The sequence below is a fragment of the Pan troglodytes genome, chromosome 15, assembly GCF_028858775.2.
Source record: "Pan troglodytes isolate AG18354 chromosome 15, NHGRI_mPanTro3-v2.0_pri, whole genome shotgun sequence".
Taxonomy (NCBI): Eukaryota; Metazoa; Chordata; class Mammalia; order Primates; family Hominidae; genus Pan; species Pan troglodytes.
Genome location: NC_072413.2, coordinates 22,349,212 through 22,368,499, shown reverse-complemented (window position 1 = coordinate 22,368,499; position 19,288 = coordinate 22,349,212). Strand labels below are relative to the sequence as shown.

At 57.7% G+C, this 19,288-nt stretch overlaps 1 protein-coding gene across 18 annotated transcripts; it reads right to left on the bottom strand.

Annotated features, from left to right (window-relative positions):
* Positions 1 to 1,166: 1,166 nt before the first annotated feature.
* On the bottom strand, positions 1,167 to 18,918 carry CARMIL3 (capping protein regulator and myosin 1 linker 3). 18 transcript variants are annotated; one of them, XM_054666418.2, is made up of 41 exons: positions 18,665 to 18,918; positions 17,059 to 17,153; positions 16,724 to 16,774; positions 16,561 to 16,620; positions 16,351 to 16,466; positions 16,054 to 16,151; positions 15,726 to 15,796; positions 15,552 to 15,625; positions 15,244 to 15,319; positions 15,073 to 15,161; positions 14,469 to 14,563; positions 14,154 to 14,240; positions 13,838 to 13,947; positions 13,618 to 13,695; positions 12,983 to 13,059; positions 12,798 to 12,902; positions 12,638 to 12,707; positions 12,101 to 12,182; positions 11,876 to 11,972; positions 11,673 to 11,727; positions 11,420 to 11,592; positions 11,130 to 11,198; positions 10,799 to 10,892; positions 10,607 to 10,705; positions 10,106 to 10,234; positions 9,822 to 9,935; positions 9,190 to 9,365; positions 8,294 to 8,381; positions 8,018 to 8,155; positions 7,681 to 7,744; positions 7,331 to 7,539; positions 6,527 to 6,630; positions 6,059 to 6,187; positions 5,600 to 5,915; positions 5,123 to 5,251; positions 4,409 to 4,475; positions 4,217 to 4,306; positions 2,194 to 2,312; positions 1,930 to 2,110; positions 1,649 to 1,759; positions 1,167 to 1,517 (listed from the first exon to the last, which is right to left on the bottom strand). In XM_054666418.2, the coding sequence occupies exons 1-41, from the start codon at positions 18,702 to 18,704 to the stop codon at positions 1,492 to 1,494; spliced, it is 4,251 nt and encodes a 1,416-aa protein (XP_054522393.1). In that variant the 5' UTR covers positions 18,705 to 18,918; the 3' UTR covers positions 1,167 to 1,491. The 18 variants fall into 18 exon arrangements, with proteins under 18 accessions (XP_054522393.1, XP_054522392.1, XP_054522394.1 ...); XM_054666417.2 differs by having other exon boundaries at positions 1,167 to 1,520; positions 6,527 to 6,627; XM_054666419.2 differs by having other exon boundaries at positions 6,527 to 6,627.
* Between the last annotated feature and the right edge of the window lie 370 nt (positions 18,919 to 19,288).

Below are 19,288 nucleotides of genomic sequence, written 5' to 3'. Positions count from 1 at the left end.
CATAATTGCTTAAGGACACCCAACCTCATATCCTGGTCACATGAGGGCATGTGCTGAAGGACTGACTCCCAAGGCTTCTTCCCGGTGCCACAATATACCCAACACCCCCCAAGATTCAACCCATATGGCCTTACCCTTGTGGGAGGGGCTGTGCCATGCACAGATCTTAAGGAAACAAAACAAGTCATTCCTGGTGAAATCAGTAAGTAAGGGAAGTAAGCAGTTGCCTGGGGAGCTGCAAACCACACATGAAGACATTTGGGCACATTGTTGTCTGCGATGAGTACGCAAGAGCATTTACCTTCGCCCTCCATCCCCTTAAGCTGCTCATGTATTAATATAGCAGCCATTTATTGAGCATCTCCTGGGTGTCAGGCACTGTGCCAGGTGCTGGGGCTACACAGGTGATTAAGACACAGCCTCTGCCCCTGGGGGAGGCAGATGTATATGGAACAGAAAGACAGGCAGACAGAGAGAGGATAAGCCAATACGCATACGCAATGAAGCGTGACAGGTGCAATGTTATGGACCTGCTCAGGATGCAGTGGGAGCACATTAAAGCAGGATGCAATATGGATGAGTGGGGAAGGCATCAGGAAGGACTTCACAGAGGAAGGGGCTTTTGAGTGGGATCTTGAATGCCAAGATAGTATTTGCTAGAACACCATGGGAGACAGCTACTTTAGTTGCTGACCTCATGCCACAGAGACTTCTGTTCACCTGCAAGCCACTCTGCTATTGAGACTTCTGACTAGTGAGGGTGCCCCCAGGATGACACAACATCATATAATTCCCCCATTAGTGTGCATGCACGCACACACACACACACACACTGCTCCCGTGTCCCTCTGGTACACTGGGGCTTCCAATCCCATTACACCCCCAAAAGCTGGACAGACATTTGTGTTGGTTTCTGTCCTTTTGGTTCTTTCTCCAGGAAGCTCAGCCCTGACCCTGGGCATAACACCCATCTTGGCTTGGGGACTTATCAGTCCCCTTCCCTCGGCAGTTCTTTGTTTTTTCTCCTGCTCCTCTCAGAACCCCAAGTCTATCCCTGTGGAATGTTTCTCATTTTTCTCCATTGTGGCCAAGCTCTGAGGATTTGTGGGAAGACAGCAGATTGTGGAGGCAGTGAATGGGGAAGATAGCAGAGACTCGAGGCAGGCGATGATTTTGTTTTTTTATTCTATACAAGAGGGGAGAGAGTCCCTGGGGATAGAGGGACAGAGATCCACCCTCCTGGGGGAGGAGATAAGCCCCCACCCAGAAGCTCTCTGCAGAGAGAGGTATCGAGGCAGGCATTGACAGCCTCCGTCTCTCCAGGTGGCTCCCTCTGTTCTAGTCCCTGCCTCCAGCTCCCCCATGCCTGGTCCTGCCGTCTTGCCCCTGTAGGACAGGGGCTGGCAGGGGGCCCTGGGGACTGGGGGTGGATAGGGGTCTGAGTCCTTGCGAGGCACATGTCGAGGGCTGAGGAGGGTGTTGTGGCAGTTGTCAGTCTGTTCCTGGCTCACTGGTTCCTGCTGGGGACAAATCCAGGGAGCCCTGTTTCCTGGGCAGGGACAGCCAGCCACCTGGTGTTGGGGCTTCGGGGGGTGTCATGTTGGACAGATAGGTGGGAAGGGGGGACCTGCCCTCTCACCACCAGCACCTGTGGGGTCAGGAGGCCGTCTTCTATCAGGTTCCAGCTTGTCACAGGACTGTGCCCGCCGTGTCCTCTTGGGCTTCAGGGGGGCAGTCCGCCGGCCTGGATCAGGGGGCCCTGAAATAACAATCAAGGCAGGCCTAACACAGGAGTGGGGCTCATGCTGGGATGCTCATCCAGGCTGTGACTCCTGGTTGTCACTCATTCCATGCTCTGGAAGAGGACCTGATGTGGACAGCAAAGTCCTAGAGGTGCCCTGAGCCCCCCACTCAGCCAGGGTGGCAGACCTTGGACTTCGGGCTCCTCTTGGTCTTGCTGTGAGCTCAGTCTCAGCCGGGGTTTGTTGACTCCTGGAGCTGCATCTCCAGCCTCAGCCTCCTCCCTGACCCCTGGCTCCTGGGGAGGCCGGCGGCCCCTGGGCACAGCCACTGGCTTGGGAGGCCGTGGAGCTAGAGCAGGGTCCTGTAGCTGGCAGAGGAAGGAAGATGCTGGGTCAGTTAGTCCCTTTGCCTCATCAAAGTGCCTCCCCCACCCATCTTGCCAGCTCTCACCTTGGCATTCCTAGCTGGAAGTGTCCTCTCTGGGAAGAGGGTCCCCTCCTTCTCTTCTTCCCCATCTTGGGAGGCTGGGCTGGGACTCTGGCAGCTGTGGTTGGGGGCACTCTCTTCAGCTGGGGATGAGAGAGGAGAAGCTGCAGGAAAAGGCATTCTTGCATAGCTCCTGTCCCTGTCTCCTCTCTCCACTGAAGCCCTGGAGGCCAGGACTTTCTCCCTCCAAGCCCACTTGCTCCTATGTCTCTGCCTTTCATGTGCCTTTCTTTTCTTTTCTTTTCTTTTTGAGATGGAGTTTTGCTCTGTCACCCAGGCTGGAGTGCAGTGGTGCAATCTCGGCTCACTGCAACCTCCACCTCTCGGGTTTGAGCGATTCTCCTGTCTCAGCCTCCTGAACAGCTGGGACTACAGGTGCGTGCCACCACGCCCAGCTAATTTTTGTATTTTTAGTAGAGACAGGGTTTCACCGTGTTGGCCAGGATTGTCTCGATCTCTTGACCTAGTGATCCACCTACCTCGGTCTCCCAAAGTGTTGGGATTACAGGCATGAGCCACCGCACCCGGTCTTTCATGTTCCTTTCTACATCCATGCTCCTTAGCCCTTGTTTCCCAGGATCATCCTGAGGCCATCACCTCTGGAGGGGACTCTGGCCTAGCTGTCCCTCTTGCAGAGCAGTGCCCGACCCCTTTCCTGCTGGGGCAGGGCCCAGGGCCTGCTGGGTCCACAGGCATGCTGCCCATCCAGGCTGCAGTGCCCTGGGGGCTCTGCCAAGGCTGCAGCCTGGCATTCCCAGAACTCTGTCTGAAAGTCTGATTTAGATGGAGGGGTGCCCTGGCACACTCATCCTCCGCCCCAGTGGCCTTTAAGCAACATGAGCCTGTGGCTCTGACACTGGAAAGTGTTGTCTGCGTGTGGATCTGTGAGGTGTGTGTGCAGTGGGGCAACTGACTATTGCGGTTTCCTAAATGAAAGATGGAGCCCTTTGGGGCGCTTTAATTAGCCTGTGTATGGGATGGAAAAAATCAGCAAAGATGCCCCCAGTGCTGGGTTGGCCTTGGAGGAGGAGGCAAGGGCACAGGCACTCCAAGTCTCGGGCTAGCCTGATTCTGCACTACAGGGGAGAGAGGGGCAGATGCAGAATGGGTGGGATAGGACAGTGGGGAGCATGTGGCTCCAGCCAGACCAGCCCGCTCAGCTCTTAGCTCTTTCCAGCCCTTACGCCCTAGCCTGGTGGTGGGAGTGAAAGAGGCTGAGGGGGTGTCTCCATCTACGGAGAGATTTTGTCTATGTCAATATTGCTGGAGGGTCATGGTCCAGGCCTTTGGCAACTGCTGGACTGAGCGAATACTGAGCTGACCAGCTTTTCTTTAGTGGCTCCCTAAGCGGAAGGTGCTCTGAAGCCAGCAGAAAGGAAGTGTCATGCCTGGGATAATCCCCTCCCTTTTACTCCTCCGGTCATGGGGCCAGGAAGTAAATGACTTGTTTAAGGTCGCGGGTGGCTGAGAAGGACTAATACCGCAGGTTTCTGACCTCCGAGGCGAGCTCTTGCCCATGTTTGGGGCACCTTTCTGCGTGAGCTGAGGGTGAGTTGATAAACGACTTCTGGAGGAGGCTGGAATCTGAGGTGGGCCTGGCACAGCTGGTACTTGCTGGCAGTTTGACTTGCCCACCCTCTTCTCAGCAAGGTGCAGAGAGGAGCCTTGTCTACAGAGGCTGACACTGTGCCGACGGTGACCAGAGGCTGCACCTGCCCTGGAGAATTCGCCAGAGCCATCCACAAAGCATTGCTCCTGTTTGCCAACACTGGAGAAGCCGCTTTTGTTCTGTAGAAGCTTTCTTTGGATTGGGTTGTTTGTCTCTTTTGGATATAGCTTTGTAAATATCCTTAAACATTTTCACTGTGTTGACTTCTCACTGCCCCACCTTGGCCATAAATTCCCCAGCACAGGGGCCATGGGCTTCTGTTTCTTTGGACACACCCTGGGCTTTCAGTACTGCTGCCTGAAAAGAGGCTTTCCATACCTATGTGCCATGTGGCCTCTGCTCTGCGCATGGCGCTGAAGCTTGGTTTGGTGCTTTGGGGCGGTGGTAGGGGCTTCCAGGATCCAGGCCCTGGAGTAGAGAGAGGGGATGAGAAAGAGAGGAGAAAGGAAAAAGGTAAATTTGACCCCTGAGAGAGGGGTCCAAAAGGGCTTTGAATGTGACTGTTCTTACCTGCGTCGTCTGAAGAGCGCCGTTTCTGCCAGGCCTGGGTGCTGCCCTCCTGGTCTGGGCCTGGGCCCTGAAAGAACAGTGGGTCAGGTTGTAAGAAAGTCTCCTCTGTGGCAGGACTGCAGCTGACAAAGGGCTTCTGCTCTAGCATCTCCATGTCATTCTCATGTCATTAGTCCCTAGACACTTAAAACTGTTTCCCAAAGAGTGGCACCCATACCTCCCCAGGGGCACAAGAAATGGCTTACACAAATGAGTATACTTCCATCTTTATAGTTACATATGTATTTTACATGTAGTAGAAAAAAACACGACTCATTCAAAAAGCCTGTGATTTTAAAGATAATGTCTAGGTCTAGCCTAAGTTAAAAAAAGGTGAGTTAATTTAAATAAAAATACTATGTAAGTAATAATTCAGGTAAAAATCAGTCGCAAAGGTTATAATCAAGTCACCATTGTTTGGGAAACAGAGCTCTAGAGGTAAGTATTTTTATAACCCCTCATTTTACAGTAAAGAAGGAGAGGTTTCAGGAGGTGAAGTGACCAGTCCAGGGCTCCACGGCAAGTGTGTGGTGGGGGCTGAAGAGCAGCTAACATCTTCTAATGCCAAAGCATCTGCTTTCTCTACTGAACCACCAGGGATGAGGGAGTGGGAAGGAGAGGGTGGTGGACAGATACCCTCAGGACCCACAGTTTGTTGTCCCAGGCTCCACTCACCTCTCGTTTCCCATCGAAGCTCCAACCCTTGGCTCTTTCCAACCCGGGAAGGGCAACACCGTGAACCCTTGGCTGCTGTGCTGTCCCAGGGGCTGGGCCCCCCTCCCCTGGCTCTGACCCCTCAGTGCCCTAGAACAAGGTCTCTTATTTATTAGCAGTTCCCAGTCGAAGGGGGCTCCCCAGGCTGTGAGGGAGTTGTCAGGAGGACCCCTGCCTCACTGAGTCCCTAGCCACGGGGAAGCCCTGCAGAGACCCTCTGAAGAGTCCTTCCAACGCCTGCATTCGCATATAGCACTCCCAGCATGCTCTTGGCCACTGGGTCTTAGTCCACTCTCAAGGAGAGGAGAATTGAAATGACCAATGTTCCCAAGAACCCTGGGTCCTAGCATTCTCCCATTAAGCTTGGGGTGGGGTAGGAGACTGGGTTAAGTGTGGGGCAGGAAAAGGGGAAGACACAGCACCCCCTGCCTCACTTACCATCTTCCTGCGGAAGGAAGGTCCCCGGCCCCCACCAAATCCAGGGAGGAGGCTGCTCTCCTCCTCTGGGCTCCAGCAGGGAGAGGAGTTATTGCCGAGGCTTGGGGGGTCTGGGCTAGGGGGGCTCTCCTGAGTCGGGGGAGGGGGTGGGGGTGGAGGGAGGAGGAGTCCAGTGGTGGGGGACCCTGGCCCCCTGTCCCCCTTGAAGCTCCGGGGCCGGCGAAAGTGGAACAGGCCCCGGCGCCTCTTCTTCTGGAGTGGAGGCAGCGGTGCCTCCGAGAGTCCTGGCCGCACGGTCCTCAGAGTCCGGGGGTAGCTGGGGAGAATCAGGGTAAGTTAGCAACAAATGCCAGATGCAAGCTCAATCCTGGGTCTGATAAACCTGCTTTCCTCTCATCTGGTCTCCCCTGCTGCACTGCAGCCCTTTCCACTTAGTTCTCAGGGAGATGATGCCCTTGCCTTTCCTGTCCCGTTGTAATCCTCCAGCAGCCTTTCCCGCAGACTGATGTTTCTTCCCAGGCACCTCCCCTGCAACTCCTCTCAGCTTCTCCAAGTGACCTGGCTCCTCCTGGACAGACCCTGGGCAGTCTGCAGGACAGTGACAGGGAACACTACCCCCCGGGCCTCTCACCACTAATGGGTATCCTGTCCCAGGGCTGCCCCCCACCTCCCTCTCATCCACACCTGCTCTCCAACCCCACCGTGGTGGTTCACTCTGGCCCCATTCTTCCCAGCTGTCCTGGGAAGACGCAGAGGTCATGGGCCCTGAGGGCTGGGTGGGGAAGGATGAGAATGTGGGGAAATTTCTCACAGAGACTGGCTTTGGGCACTGCTGTTATGGAGACTCCCATGGGAGCTGGGAGGACACAGCAGCCCTTCTAGGGCCTTGGGGCCTGCTGAAAATGGGAGTGTGTTTAGGCATCACACCTAGAACTTTCCTCCATGACCCTTCGGCTGAAGAAGTCCTCCAGCCCTTCATCCAGGCGGGTGGCCATCCCATTCTCCTGACGAGTCCCAGGTGCTGGCATCTGCTGGGAGGAAAGTCCCGTGGGACATCTCATCTAGGTCAGGAAGCCCCACCTCCCATCCACTCAGAGCATTCCCCTTTGGGCTTGGACATTTATGGAAATGTAGACTTCAGTTCACCCAGTGTTTCTTTTTTTTTTTTTTTGAGACGGAGTCTTGCTCTGTCACCCAGGCTGGAGTGCAGTGGCACGATTTTGGCTCACTGCAACCTCCGCCTCCTGGGTTCACGCAGTTCTCCTGCCTCAGCCTCCCGAGTAGCTGGGATTACAGGCAGGCGCCACCACGCCCGGCTGATTTTTGTATTTTTAGTGGAGATGGGGTTTCACCATCTTGGCCAGGATGATCTCGATCTCTTGACCTCGTGATCTGCCCGCCTCAGCCTCCCAAAGTGCTGGGATCACAGGCATGAGCCACCATGCCCAGCTCACCTAGTGTTTCCTAAGCTTGGTGGCTCTTGGTGTTCTTGGTGGCTCTATCCTTCACCAAAATAAGAATGACACTGCCCGGCAGACAGAGCTTTCTTATCTGTGACAAGGTCTAGCTCTCATAAAAACTGGGCAATCCCTCATCTGTTCATTGGCATGCCTGGACTCCTGCCCAATCCCTCAAGGCTACTGTCTCTGGCATTTGGGTCCTAAAGGTAAAACTCCTGGCTCTGGTGTCACTGAGTGAAGGGGATCCTCTTGTGAAGCCTTAGGGACTCACACTGGGTCGACCAGGTCCTGGAGGTGTGGTCCTGGGGGGGCGGGGCCTCCCTTGTGTTTGATGCCTTAGTTTGTAACCATGAGTGGGCAGCTCAGATAGACCTTCCCAGGAGCCACTAGCTGTGGGCTGGCTGCCCCCAAGTCCTGAGAACCAGCCAGGGGGGATCCCCAGATTCCCCAGTTGGCTTTCCATGTCCTGAGGGCTCCCGCCTGCAAGGACAGCAGCATTAGAGGGACTAGCAGAGGAATGGGGAGAAAGCAGGATGGGGAGACAGAGAAAAAATCAAGGGAAAGAGGGGCTACGGAGGGCGGGAGTCTGGAGTCCATGAGAACGGAGGCTGGGAGACTCACTGATGAAGGCAGACACCGGCCGGATCTTGCGGCAGCGTTTCTGCTTTTTGATGGCCATGGTGTCCTGCAGAAATGAAGACGAGTGGCAGGGCCAGGCACCTCACCCAGAGCCATCCATTCCTCATGAAACCTTATTTGAGCCCATCCTGCCCCTCGCTCCTCAGGGGGCTGAGGCACTGGGATGAGGGAAGAGGTTGGGCTGGATTGGGATTGGAGGCAGAAGGCCAGGCACAGTGAGGTGGCCAGGGGAGTACAGATCAGTGGAAGGGGACAGTGTTGTGCAGGTTTAAGGGCAGGGCCCAGGTTATTAAGGAGGAGCAGGGAGCGGGGGGCTCACAATGTTGGTCCCAAGTTCATCATCTGTGGTCTCCTCATGGTCATGGTTCCGGCCTCGGCCCCGGGAGGACAGATCCTGCCCTTGGCCTGGGCACCCTGGTGGATCTGACAGCGTCCTTAGCTGGGTCAGGTGCCGGGCCTGGGGAAGGGCAGGTGTGAACAGAATTCCATGGAAGCTGCCCACCTCCCAGGCCCTTGAAGGGGAGGGTGATTAGGGAGACAGGATAATGTGGGGTGGAGGGCGTGCCCGAGCCAGGCCAGGCTGCAGAAGCCTTACCAGGCTCTTGTGGGAATGGTAGAGCTCTTGCAGGATCTCATCCACTATGGAGTTGGTTAGGTAGGTGACGACTGAGAGCTTCACTTCACTGTGGGCACAGGTGGGGCTACTCAGAACATTAGCACCTCAGTCCCCCGCATGGCCCCTGAGGCACTCCCTCTCCCAGAAGCCTGAGAGAACGGCCAGCTGGCCTGGTCTGTCTGCCCATGGAGCGCATGTGGCTGCTGAAGGAGGCAGCCTAGCCCTTGACACTCATTTCTCCACAAATACACGTCTAGTCCCACCCCAGAGCCCCCAGCCCAACTATGTGTGGGGAAAGAGGAATTCGAGGAGAAGGAGCAAGGGGGCCCTAGGTCAGGCCCCTGGAGCCCCAGTGGAACAGAGCTAGGTAATTGGGGTGCTGAGTAACTAAACCCTGCTAGTTGCTACTGTGAGGGTAGAAAAGACCCTTCCTTGGGCCTAGCTGTTTCATAGGCATGTGTACTAGTTTTCCTTTGGTTTGGTGAGTGGTGGCACCCAGACCCAGAATGAAAGAACTCTAGGGGCAACGAAAACTGGGAGGAAGACAGTGCTTCCATGCACCCAACTCAGGTACTTTTCTTTGTCCATGCCTCCGAGGAGGCCCTGCTATCCCGTTCCTGGTGTATTTGTGTGGGTATGTGTGTGTACACCTGTGTGGGCACAAACTTGGCTCCTAAACCCCAGCTCAGCACTTAGATTTCTAGGGCAAAGACCAGTCAGACCCTAAATAGCAAGGTTGCACTTGGTTAAAGATTGATCCTTGTAATGGAGATTGTGCCATTCATTATTCATTGCTGATAGCTCTCCAGTCCTAAGTCCCTAAGTGATCTGGGCCAAATCCAGCTCAGCCCCCAGCCCTGCCCTTTGCCTCTCACTCCAGCTTGTTCTGAATGTCTTGTCCTGCTTGCTCCAGCAGTGCCCCTCGGATGAAGTTCCGGGGCACAGTGACACGCTCCGCCACATTGCTCAGCATCTTGTTGTGTCCCTCGGCCACCCGCATGGCCACAGGGCATAACTCCTGTGTCAGGCTGACCATGGACTCCAGGATCACCTAGTATGGGGGAAAGGGAGGCCAGAGGCCCAAGGGGGACAGGATCAGGGCTGGCACCACAGCAGAAGAGACTTTATCTATTCCAGCCCCTCCTGCTGAGACTGAGGGACCTGCCTAAGTCACAAAACTGTTAGTGGCAGAGCCTTGGACACTAAGGCTTCCCCACTTTCTGGTCAGTGCTCCTTCCACCCTACCATACAGACAGGGGCAGTCAGTCCAAGGATCCAAATCCAGAGCGGGGAGGTCAGAGTTCAGGGACCAACATCAAAGCTAGCAGAAAAAAATCCAAGCCTGATATTGCAGCAATGCCTTGGTACAGTGGGAGTGTGGGTGGTCTCAACTCTGCATGTCCTCCTGGCCCTCCAGAAGTCTCCCAGCTCTGACTTTAGCTCTGGGCTTAGGGCCTCAGTCAACACTGGGTTCCCACCATGGATTCCTCCCTCCTCCAGGACTTGCCTGCAGCTCCTTGTCCACAGCTTTGGACACCTCACTTGCTACTGATTCCAGCCTCTGCCGCACAGGCCCGTCATTGGCCAGCACGTGGCCCAGCTCATAGAGGCTGGGAAACAGCTGGAGAAGGAAGGGGTTATGATTAGCAGGCCAGAACCAGGACTTGCTAGGTCTCTGGGGTCCCTGAGCTAGGAAGGCAGATGCACAGGGCAGGGCTGTCATGGCTTAGCATGGTCGGCCTTCTTGGGTTCTCCAGACTTCAGGGGAAGGGTAGCCTGTGGAGGGCTCACCGCCCGGGAGTTCTTGGCATCTTTGATGAGGTCCCGAGCGTAGAGTAGCTCATCCTGCACGGGCTCCAGGGGGCACAGTCTCAGGGCCCGCACCTCCTCCTGCACTCGTCCACACAGCCGCTGCAGCATCTGGAGCACAGTGGCAGGGGTGTCAAGGGGACCCCTGCTTCCACATCTTCACAGGTAGGACCCCTTAGGCAGTGCTACTGGTGCTGGCACCGACAGTGGTGGAGGTGATGTCTCTGGCTGGCCTGGTCCCCCTTGCTACAGCCTTCTTGAATGCCCAGCTGAGCTCCCAGAGTCCTGTGCACTCCTGCTGTTTGCCCACATATGTTTGAAGCCCATATCCTGCATGTCCTCTCTTTTTGCTTCCCCACATGCTCAGTCCAGTGATAGGCACCATGCAGTGCCTCTTCATGCTCCCCCACTCAATTTTCCATCACATCACACTGTGCCCTGCATGCCCCGGGTATGCCCCGTGTCCCAGAGGGAAACGTTTACTTGCTCGGCGCTGCTGGTCACCAGGCCCTGCTGCAACCTGAAGGCCTGCTCCTGGGGGCACGTCTGGGAGTGGTTGTTCCTCACTAAGCACCATTGGATCTGGAGATGATGGGGTTGGTGGGTCAGGGCCTGGGGATGGGGGCTGCCCCCTGCCCCTTGCTGTGCCACCCTGCTTAGGACAGCACCCTGCACCTTCTGCCAGACGTCCTCGGTGCGCTCAGGGGCGCTGCGATAGGCTTGGGAGATGTCGCTCACGGGGAAGGACATGAAGCGCAGCGTGTGGTTGCTGTGGGACACAGGGGCACAGCTGGGTGGGAACAGGTGAGGATGGGAGGCCCCTGCCTCCTCTGTTGGTGAGCAGCCCTCCAGCCCCCTTGCTCATCATTTCTGTCTTCCATGGCCCTTCCTAAAATTTCTGTGCAAATAGGTCAAAGGGGCTAGGGTGGGGCAAGAGTAGTTCAGGCCTGATCCAGGCACAGGGAGGCTGGGGACTTGGATCAGGGCAGGACCATGGTCTACTCACCTCTCCAGGGCCCTTGCGATGTCCAGGAAGCCCAGGGCAGATGTATTGTTCCGATCCCATAGGATAGTTCTAGGGGGAGGGTAAGCACCAGTTTGGCACCTCTCCTCCTGGGTCCCTACTAGGGGCCAGGGACACAAACCTCTTGGGGCAATAAGGCTGACTCAGAGATGGTTCTGGGGCTGGGGGTCTTCTGGAAGCTGGGGTCCAGAGCATCAAGGAAAGCAGGGAGATTATGTATATATGGGGAGGGGCTGGGGCTCCAGGTCAGGGGGTCCCGGTGTGGGCCCCACCTGAGGGAGGAGTTTATCTGCAGGGCCTTAGACAGCATCTTGGCCCCGATGTCCTCCATGCCATTGCCGCTCAGATCCACCTTGGCCAGGCAGGTGTTGCTGCCCAGGGCATTGATGAGGATGCTGGTGCGAAGCTTCAGCCGGGAGTCTGCCACCGACAGTGACTGCAGGGACTGTGTGGGCAAGGGGGTGTTGGGCCCAGTCCCCACAGCCTCCTCCGACTGCAGGTCCCCTCCCAGGCCCAGGCACTCACACAGTCCTCTTCCTGGATCAGCTGCACCAGCTTGTGGAGGATCTCCTCCAGGGTCCTGCAGGGAGGCGGGGCTCAGAGTAGGAGGGGAAGGGCTGGGGTCATGCTATTGGAGGAGGAGAGAGGTGGCCAGAGGTAATACGGTGAGCCAAGAGGATGGGTGAATGATGGGATGAGGGTCTGTGGGCATGGAAAGGGGGCCTCACTTGGCCTTGACATTGAAGTTCTTGCCCAAAAACAGGTGCTTGAGGGACTTGTTCTTGCCAAGTGCAGGCACCAGTGTCAGGAGGTCCGAGTCGAACCCTGGTGAGCAGACGGGAGAGGCCTGGCCTGGAGGCCTGAGGCTGACTGGTGTCCCATCAGGGCTGCTTCTGCATGCTCCAGGCCCCTGTTCTCCCCTGGCCCCAGGGAAGGGAGGAACCACTACTCACCATTGTCTGACAGATCCAGGCTCCCTACACAGGTGACAGCTCCCAGCTGCTCCTGCAAGGCTTGGGCTCCCGCTGAGCGGAGCTGCAGGGACAAGGTGAGGTAGGGAAGGCAGGGGTTGGGGTGGGGGTAGGGCACCTTTAATGCTTAGGATAGAGTAGTCACACCAGAACTCAAAGTCATGCCAGGATCTGGGTGTAAAATCAGGGAGACTCTTTACCCACACCAGATCCTTCCCTAGAGCTGGCTTCCCTCCCTTCGGCCAGGAAGGCTGCTATTCCTAAGACAGCTTGCTCCTGCCCTCTGGTGGAAAAGTCTGGTATCTCCCACCCCAAAGCTTTAAGGGCAGAGATACTAGAGACTGAGAATGAATGGCCTCTGGAAAAGAGGCCAGACTGAGAGGGGAAAGTGGTGGTGTGGCCAGGTCAGGGGGTCGCAGAGGGTCAGCACAGAGGCTAGATGGAGCCAGGGTTTGACTTAGGTCTGAGAAATGCACATGGATCGGAGGCGGGCAGAGGGGTTGGGGACTGAGGGATCACCTCACAGCTGCTGAGATCCAGGTGCAGGTCACTGAGGTGACTGTTGAGGGAGAGGCCCTGAAGCAGCGCCCTGTGGGAAGGAGGTCAGCAGGCCCTCCTTTACCTCTTCCCGCTCCCCGTGGTTCCCTTGGATGCGCCCCCAACCCTGCACCCACCCGACCTGAGGGCCTCCAGGGGCAGCTTTGTGGCCGACAGGTTGACGTGGCTCAGTGTGTAGGCGCTGCTGAAGAACTGCTTGAAAGCTGGCGGGGCCTCTCGACCCTTCCTGTGGAGAGACCCCTGGGGTCAGCGAGGGAGGGGGTTGGCCATGTCTTGCCCTGTCCTCCCTTCCCCCTCCTCTCCCACCTGTGGGAGCAGCTGTTGCGAGCCAGGTTGAGGTAGGTGAGGTGGGAGCAGCAGCCGTGGAGCAGGGCACCGAGAAGCTGTGGGGGGAGATATGGTGGGTCTCAGGGGAGCTGGAAGGGGGTAGGGGGTGGCAGGAAAGGACTCCCCCTCCCTCCCCATCGAGGTTCCTGGCTCTTCATTCTCTGTGGTCAGCCTGTGTGAGCTCCACTGGAGATGCCCACTCAGATTCTTGAAGTCTCTGTTTTCTCCCCTGTGGAACATGGGTCTACTCCCTGCCTGGCTTCCAGGGGCATGAAGCTGCTCACAGGCAGTGGATTTGTAAAGCCAGGGCCACCATTGACTCCTAAGGTGCCTTGTTCAAGTTAGGAAAAGCATCCATTCCCCTGGTGGAGCCAGGGTGCACAGCTGGGGAAGGGAGCAAGGGCTGGCTTTTAAGCACAGCAAGCACAAGCTTGTGACCTGGATAAAGTGCCACACAGGTATGAACTATGGACATTGCTTTATACTTCAGCTGAACCTGAAGTCATCTAGACAGCTCTGCCCGCCTGTGTACTCCGGGTAAGGGGGTGAGACCGAGGCCCACTGTGGTCTTCCCCAAATCACCTCAGACTGGCTTCCCATCACCAACTCCTCACCAAATCGATGACGCAGTCAGTTCCTGACAGGTCCAGGTGCACCAGGGCGTTGGGTTGGGCCAGGAAACTGTAGAGGGCCTGGAGTGGGAAGGAAGAGGGGTTGCAGGGGAAGGGATGATGGAGTCTCGCCACCCCCAGAGGCCATGGGGCAGAAGGCCTCCCAGCTCCTGAAGCTTAAGCATGCTTTCTGCAGGGGGCTGAGGCTGTTCTGAGGACTCACATTGGCCTCATCCGTGGCGAGGAGCCCAGGATTCTTGCTCAGGTCCAGGTATCGAAGGGAGCTGGCAAATGCTGGGTTTGCCCCGAAGGTCTGGCCGAGTGCCTGGAGCCCTGAGCACAGCGGGCACTGGGCTGGGTTGGCCCCTAGCCCCACCTCTTCCCCTCAGCACATAACTCTTCCCCGCTCCCCAAACGTGGCTCCTTTTCACTCTTCCATCCCTGAGGTGGTGTGTGAATGTGTGGGTGTACCTCTGGAGCTCAACACCCCAGGCAGCACCAGGGTAGGGTCAGAGGTCAGGGGTCCTTGGTGCGAGTACCTCGAGGGGAAATGGCAGTCTTGGCCAGGCACAGTTTGATGAGGCCAGAGGGGAAGCAGAGGAGCTGCTGGCTCAGACTGAGAAAACCTGGGGAGTGGAGAGAGAAACGGGCCCAGTGAGGGGCAGGGCAGTGGGCGCAGGTTGCACAGAGTCAGGTTGGGGGCTCGAGTAGGGTACAGGCCTTGGGTCAAGGATGGAGGTGTCAGGGCAGGGGCTGGAATCAGGCTGGAGAGCTGCTGTTCAGACCTGGTTGGGCTCTGGGCTAGGACAGGGGTCTGCATTGTGATGGGGACAGGATTCAGGGCTGGGGCTCACCCTTGTCCTCGATGGGGTTGTGGGACAGAGTGAGGGCATGCAGCACACAGCTCCCGTTCTCCCCAAACACCCCGGCCAGCTTCTGGACAAAGTCCCTTCAGGGAAGGGGAGGAAGGATTTGTCCTGAGCTGAGCCCCAGATCCCAGCCTCTGGGCTTCCCCTCCTCCTCTACCTGACTGCCTGGCTGGGGCTGCATGGTCAGAGGCCCCCACAACAGGGGAATAGCTCAGGGCCTGCCAGGGAGCTTGTCACCACTCCGGAGTACCTGGGGGCATTCCACACCTTAGGAAGTTGTGCTGAGACAAAGGTCAGCTTTGGGTCCTCAAGACTGGAGCAGCCCACCCTGCTTGGTAGTTAATGGAAAAAGAGGACGGGGCATGGAACATCCTGGGGAAAGGCCATGGAGCTGGGGGTCAGGAGGCTTGGGTCTGAGTTCTAGCTTGACCTCCGACTTGCTTTGTGCCCTCTTTTGGCCTTGGTCTCCTCTTCTGTAGAGAGAGGCACTGGATAAGATAGTCCAGAAGCCTGCATCATGCTCTGAGGTTCTGGGACCCTAAAACTACATCAAGGGTGCACTACTGCCCAAGGAGGAGACTGGCCTCACGTCTTAAGCCCGGCGTTGTCCAGCACCAGCTCTTCGAGGCTCCCCGACTTGCTTAGGGTATGTAGCACCTGTTCTAGCACTTCAGAGCCCTGAGGACAGAGGGGGGTCTTGTGATCAGGGGCCAAGGGGGGCACTACTTCTCCCACCTCACCAGCCCCTCCCAGTTCCTACCAGCCGCAAGTCCTTGCAGTAGAGTTTGGTGAACCACTGGTTGTAGGCCAGGGCTGCTACCATTAGGGCCAAGTCTCTGTGGGGATATGGAAGGGGGCAGGAAAGTGGTGAGCAGGTGGTTGGGTCAGAAAAGAAGAGACCAAGGATAGGGTGGTTGGGCTGGGGAAGGCCTAAATGGGTAGATGGGGATGGGATGGAGTTGGGGAGATAGAGCTGGGGCTGTGGGACCAGAAGGGCACTCCTGGGAAGGGCTGGGGTTGGGCTGAATTTGGGAATTTAAGGGTGGAGTCTCTGCCCCATCTGCTTACCGGCTCTCCAAGTGGCTGAAATCCAAAAGATTGAACTCCCGGTTATCTTCAGCATGGTAGATGGTGTCCACATCCTTGGAGAGGTGGAACTGGCTCACACCTGCTCCCCACTTCCTTCTTAGCCCCCTCCCTCCAGGTCCCACCTGTTCCCTATGGGGTCCCTGCCCAACATACCCATTGAACCTCCTCACGGCAGTGTAGCCCATTGTAGTCACACAGAGCAGCGTAGGTCTCAGAGAAGCCACCTGTGGGGCAGGAGATAGGCTGATTCCATGAGGGTAAGGAGATGGGGAATAGGCTTGGGGTTCAAGAACAGTCAAGGTCACTTTATGTGCCAGTGCTCTTGGTTCTTGCTATGCCATGAACTTCCTGAGGTCTGGGAGCTGGGAGTCCTTCAGGCAGGCAAAGCCTGCCCGCCCAGGCAACACCCTATGCACAAAGGGCTCTGATCATGGGGCAAGATGGTGGAGCGCCTACTTTCCTCACATCTGCCCCTGCTCACCGCAGACACTGTGGGTGGTAGATGTGGAAGTCTCAGAGTTGGGGGATGTATCTCGGGGCCCCTCTGGGGTGTCTGCGTTTCCACGCCGGATCAAACACCTGGAAAAGAAACAAGTCATTCCAGAGAGGGCTGGAAAGAGGCTCTCAGTTCTTCCCACGTTATAGCTCCTGCATCCCAGGAAAAACCAGGAGTGGGGACATGAGAGCTCTCCTTCTCAGCCCTGGCCCAGGGGAAGGAGGAAGGGATGAACTCTCCCTCTCATCTAATGCCTGAAGAGACCCCTTATTTGCCACTCACCCAGGGCCAGGGCAGACCTTGGACAGGGCAGAGCTCACATGTCGTGTCACCTGGTCCACACTTTCAGCTGATGGCAGTCGCATGCTCACCATGCCACGCTCCGTCTCCACCAGGATCTGGGGGAGACGAAGCGTCAGAGCCTCAGACTCCCTCCTCTCTGCTCCCTCCTCCAGCTGGCCCAGTAGTGGGGCCCAAAGCCCTGGTACTCACCTGATTCTGACTGAGCGTGTTGAAGGCACGGATCTCCAGGACATTGAAGGAGCTCTCCACCTAGGAGGGATGGAGATGCTCAGCTCCTGGTAAGGACCTGGGTTGCCAGGCTTGGGAGGTAGGGAGCATGCCAGGTGCTCTCCTGCTCCTCAGCCCAACTCACCTTGGCCGGGACTTTAAGGGGGAAGAGGTGGAGGCGCCAGGAGGTCAGGGCCTACAGAGAGAGGAAAAAATCGGCAGCTCATGGCAGCTGCTGGGCCTTGGTGGCCCTGCCCTCCTTAAGCCCTTCAGCTCTGCTCTTGGAGTGTCTCCCCAACCCGATGCCCTACCCTAGACTTCTGGACATCAACACAGTCCAGCCCTGCCTCCTCCCACCAGGTTTTGTCTCCTCAGTGTCCACCCACTTCTGTCTCTTCTGTCCTCCCAGCTCCCTGCCCTCTACTGGCCAGCTGCCCTTGCCAGCCACCTCCTCCCTCCCCACATGCCCAGTGCCCTCACCAGCACTCGGTCCTCAAACTTCTTGGGCTTTGTCTCCAACTTCACATGATGTTGTTGGAGCACGGCCCCTTGGCTCAGGCACCTCCGGATGCTGTCTGAGGGGGGGTGGGAGCCTGCTCAGAGCTTCACCTTACCCTGGCCACCCCCACCTCCCAGAGCTGTCCAGATAGAGGCAGGGTCAGGGTCAAATGGGATGAGAGAGAAACAGAGAGACAAAGAAGGGAGGACAGGGACAGAGGGCATTCCTTCTTGGGTGACTTTTCACACTGTCTCTTTTTTGACTTTTCTCTTCCTATTAGAGAGGGAGTAGGGTGTGGAGAAAACTCCGGCTCCTGATGTCCCTGAGTCAGGGGACGGTTGCTGACTGTCTGTGGGAGGGTGTGTCTTACACTTCTGAGGGTGTGAAGAATTTTTCCAACCCATGCACTACAACAGCCATTGACACATACACAGTGAGTCACTGTGTGGGGGTGTGGGGTGTCCCTTTGACTATATTCTAGGTGGTCCGGGTGTGAGTGTCTGCCTTTACTATGAGAGTGTGCATGCCTCCTGGAGATGTCAGGGAGCCTGAGTGTGGCATTGGTGGGGACAGGTAAGTGTGAATGAGTATGCTGTGGAAGGGGCACAGAGCCAGACACTTCCTCTGTGTGTGTTGGGCGGGGAGAAGAATTAATGTTTAAATGAGCCCCATACCCATCTGCTGGCAGAACCACCCAGATATAGTGTGTGTGTGTGTGCACGCGCGTGTGCTGGGGTGCCATCTCTGTGAAGATGTGTTTACACACGTCTAATGATTGTGCTGTGTGTGTGTGCAGGTGTGGGAGATTGCCACGGCGCAGCATGCCTCTGAGTATCCACGAGCATCCTGCGCTTTGCGTGGGCTAGCCTGTGCTCCCGTCTCTGGGGGTCAGGGTTGTGGCAGTGCTGGGTGGCCGGGCCTGGGTTTGGGCTAGGTCTGAGAACCATGCAAACGGGAGAAGCCTTGATGTGTGGGTGGTGGGTAGCGAGAAGGAAGCAGGCTGGGACGGGGCTGTGGGAGGCGAGCCTCAGAGACCCTCCTGCTCTTGGTTTTAGCTCCAATCCAGGGCCTCTTCCCTGACTCCCTTCTTTGCCCCACTGGCCTGGGCGCTGCCCAGCTCCTAAGGGGCTCTTCAGGGCCAGTTCCGGGGCGGGGCCGGGAGGAGGGAGGGTGTTAAGCCACGCAGCGGTCAGGACCAGGGGCAGCTCCCATCGCAGGGAGGGGCGGGCTTGGCCCCGCCCGGCGGGGAAGCGGGGACTCTCCGGATGGGAGACTGGACGCTTCGCCGAGGGTGGGCCAGGAACGCCGAGAGTCAGCCCCAGGGAGCGCCAGGGAACTGCACCTGTCACCGAAGGGCGGGACGGGCGGCTCCGGGACAGGAAGGTCCCGACCGGGTGAGGCGAGGCAGGCAGCGGAGGATGCTCCGGGGACAGCGATGCCCGGACTGGAATGCAGGGGCTGCCTTGGAGCCAGGATGCATGGGGTGAGGGGTGTGAGACACCGGGCTGGGATGCACCGCGGGGAGGAACGCGCTGGGTCTGGGATGCTCCCGGACGGGGCGTCCCAGAGACCGAGGCAGCCTCGTACCTTGCAACTCGCGGGTGAGCTCCACGCTGGGCTTGGCCATGGCGGCCGCTGCTGCTGAGGCTGCTGCAGAGGAGCCGCCGCCGCCGCCGGGGAGCCGCGGCACATGCTAGACCCGGCTTCAGCAGGGCCCGGGCGCTGAGCGCTGCAGCAGCGGCCGAGCCCGCTCCGGTCAGGGGCGGCTGCTTGAGCGCTCCTCCCCCCGCCTCGGAGCGCCGGCTCCCCCGCCCAGCCGGGAGAGCTGCCGGACTGAGCATGCGCTCCGCGCTGCCGAGCCGCGTGAGACCCCGCGCGCGCTCGCGCCGACCCTTCTCGCTGGCTCCCGCGTGAGCTGGCCGGTGTGCGTCGCCCGGTGTCCGGGCCTTCGGGGCGGGGGGCGGCGTCCCCGCTTTCCATCTACTCAATCCTCGGGCCCGTGGGCAGAACCCATTTCTTTTGTTTGTGGGCCCGGGCACCTTGCAGGGCCTTTCTCTATTCCCCACTGGCTCAGGACCCCTCCAGCTTGTCCTTGCTGACTCGGGACCTAGGGCCATGCTGGGAGAGGGCCTGGCTGGATCTGGGAGGCGAGGGGCGGGGAGGTGTTAGAGAGTTCCTCCTTCCCCACCCTCGCCCGACTCGCCCTGCCTC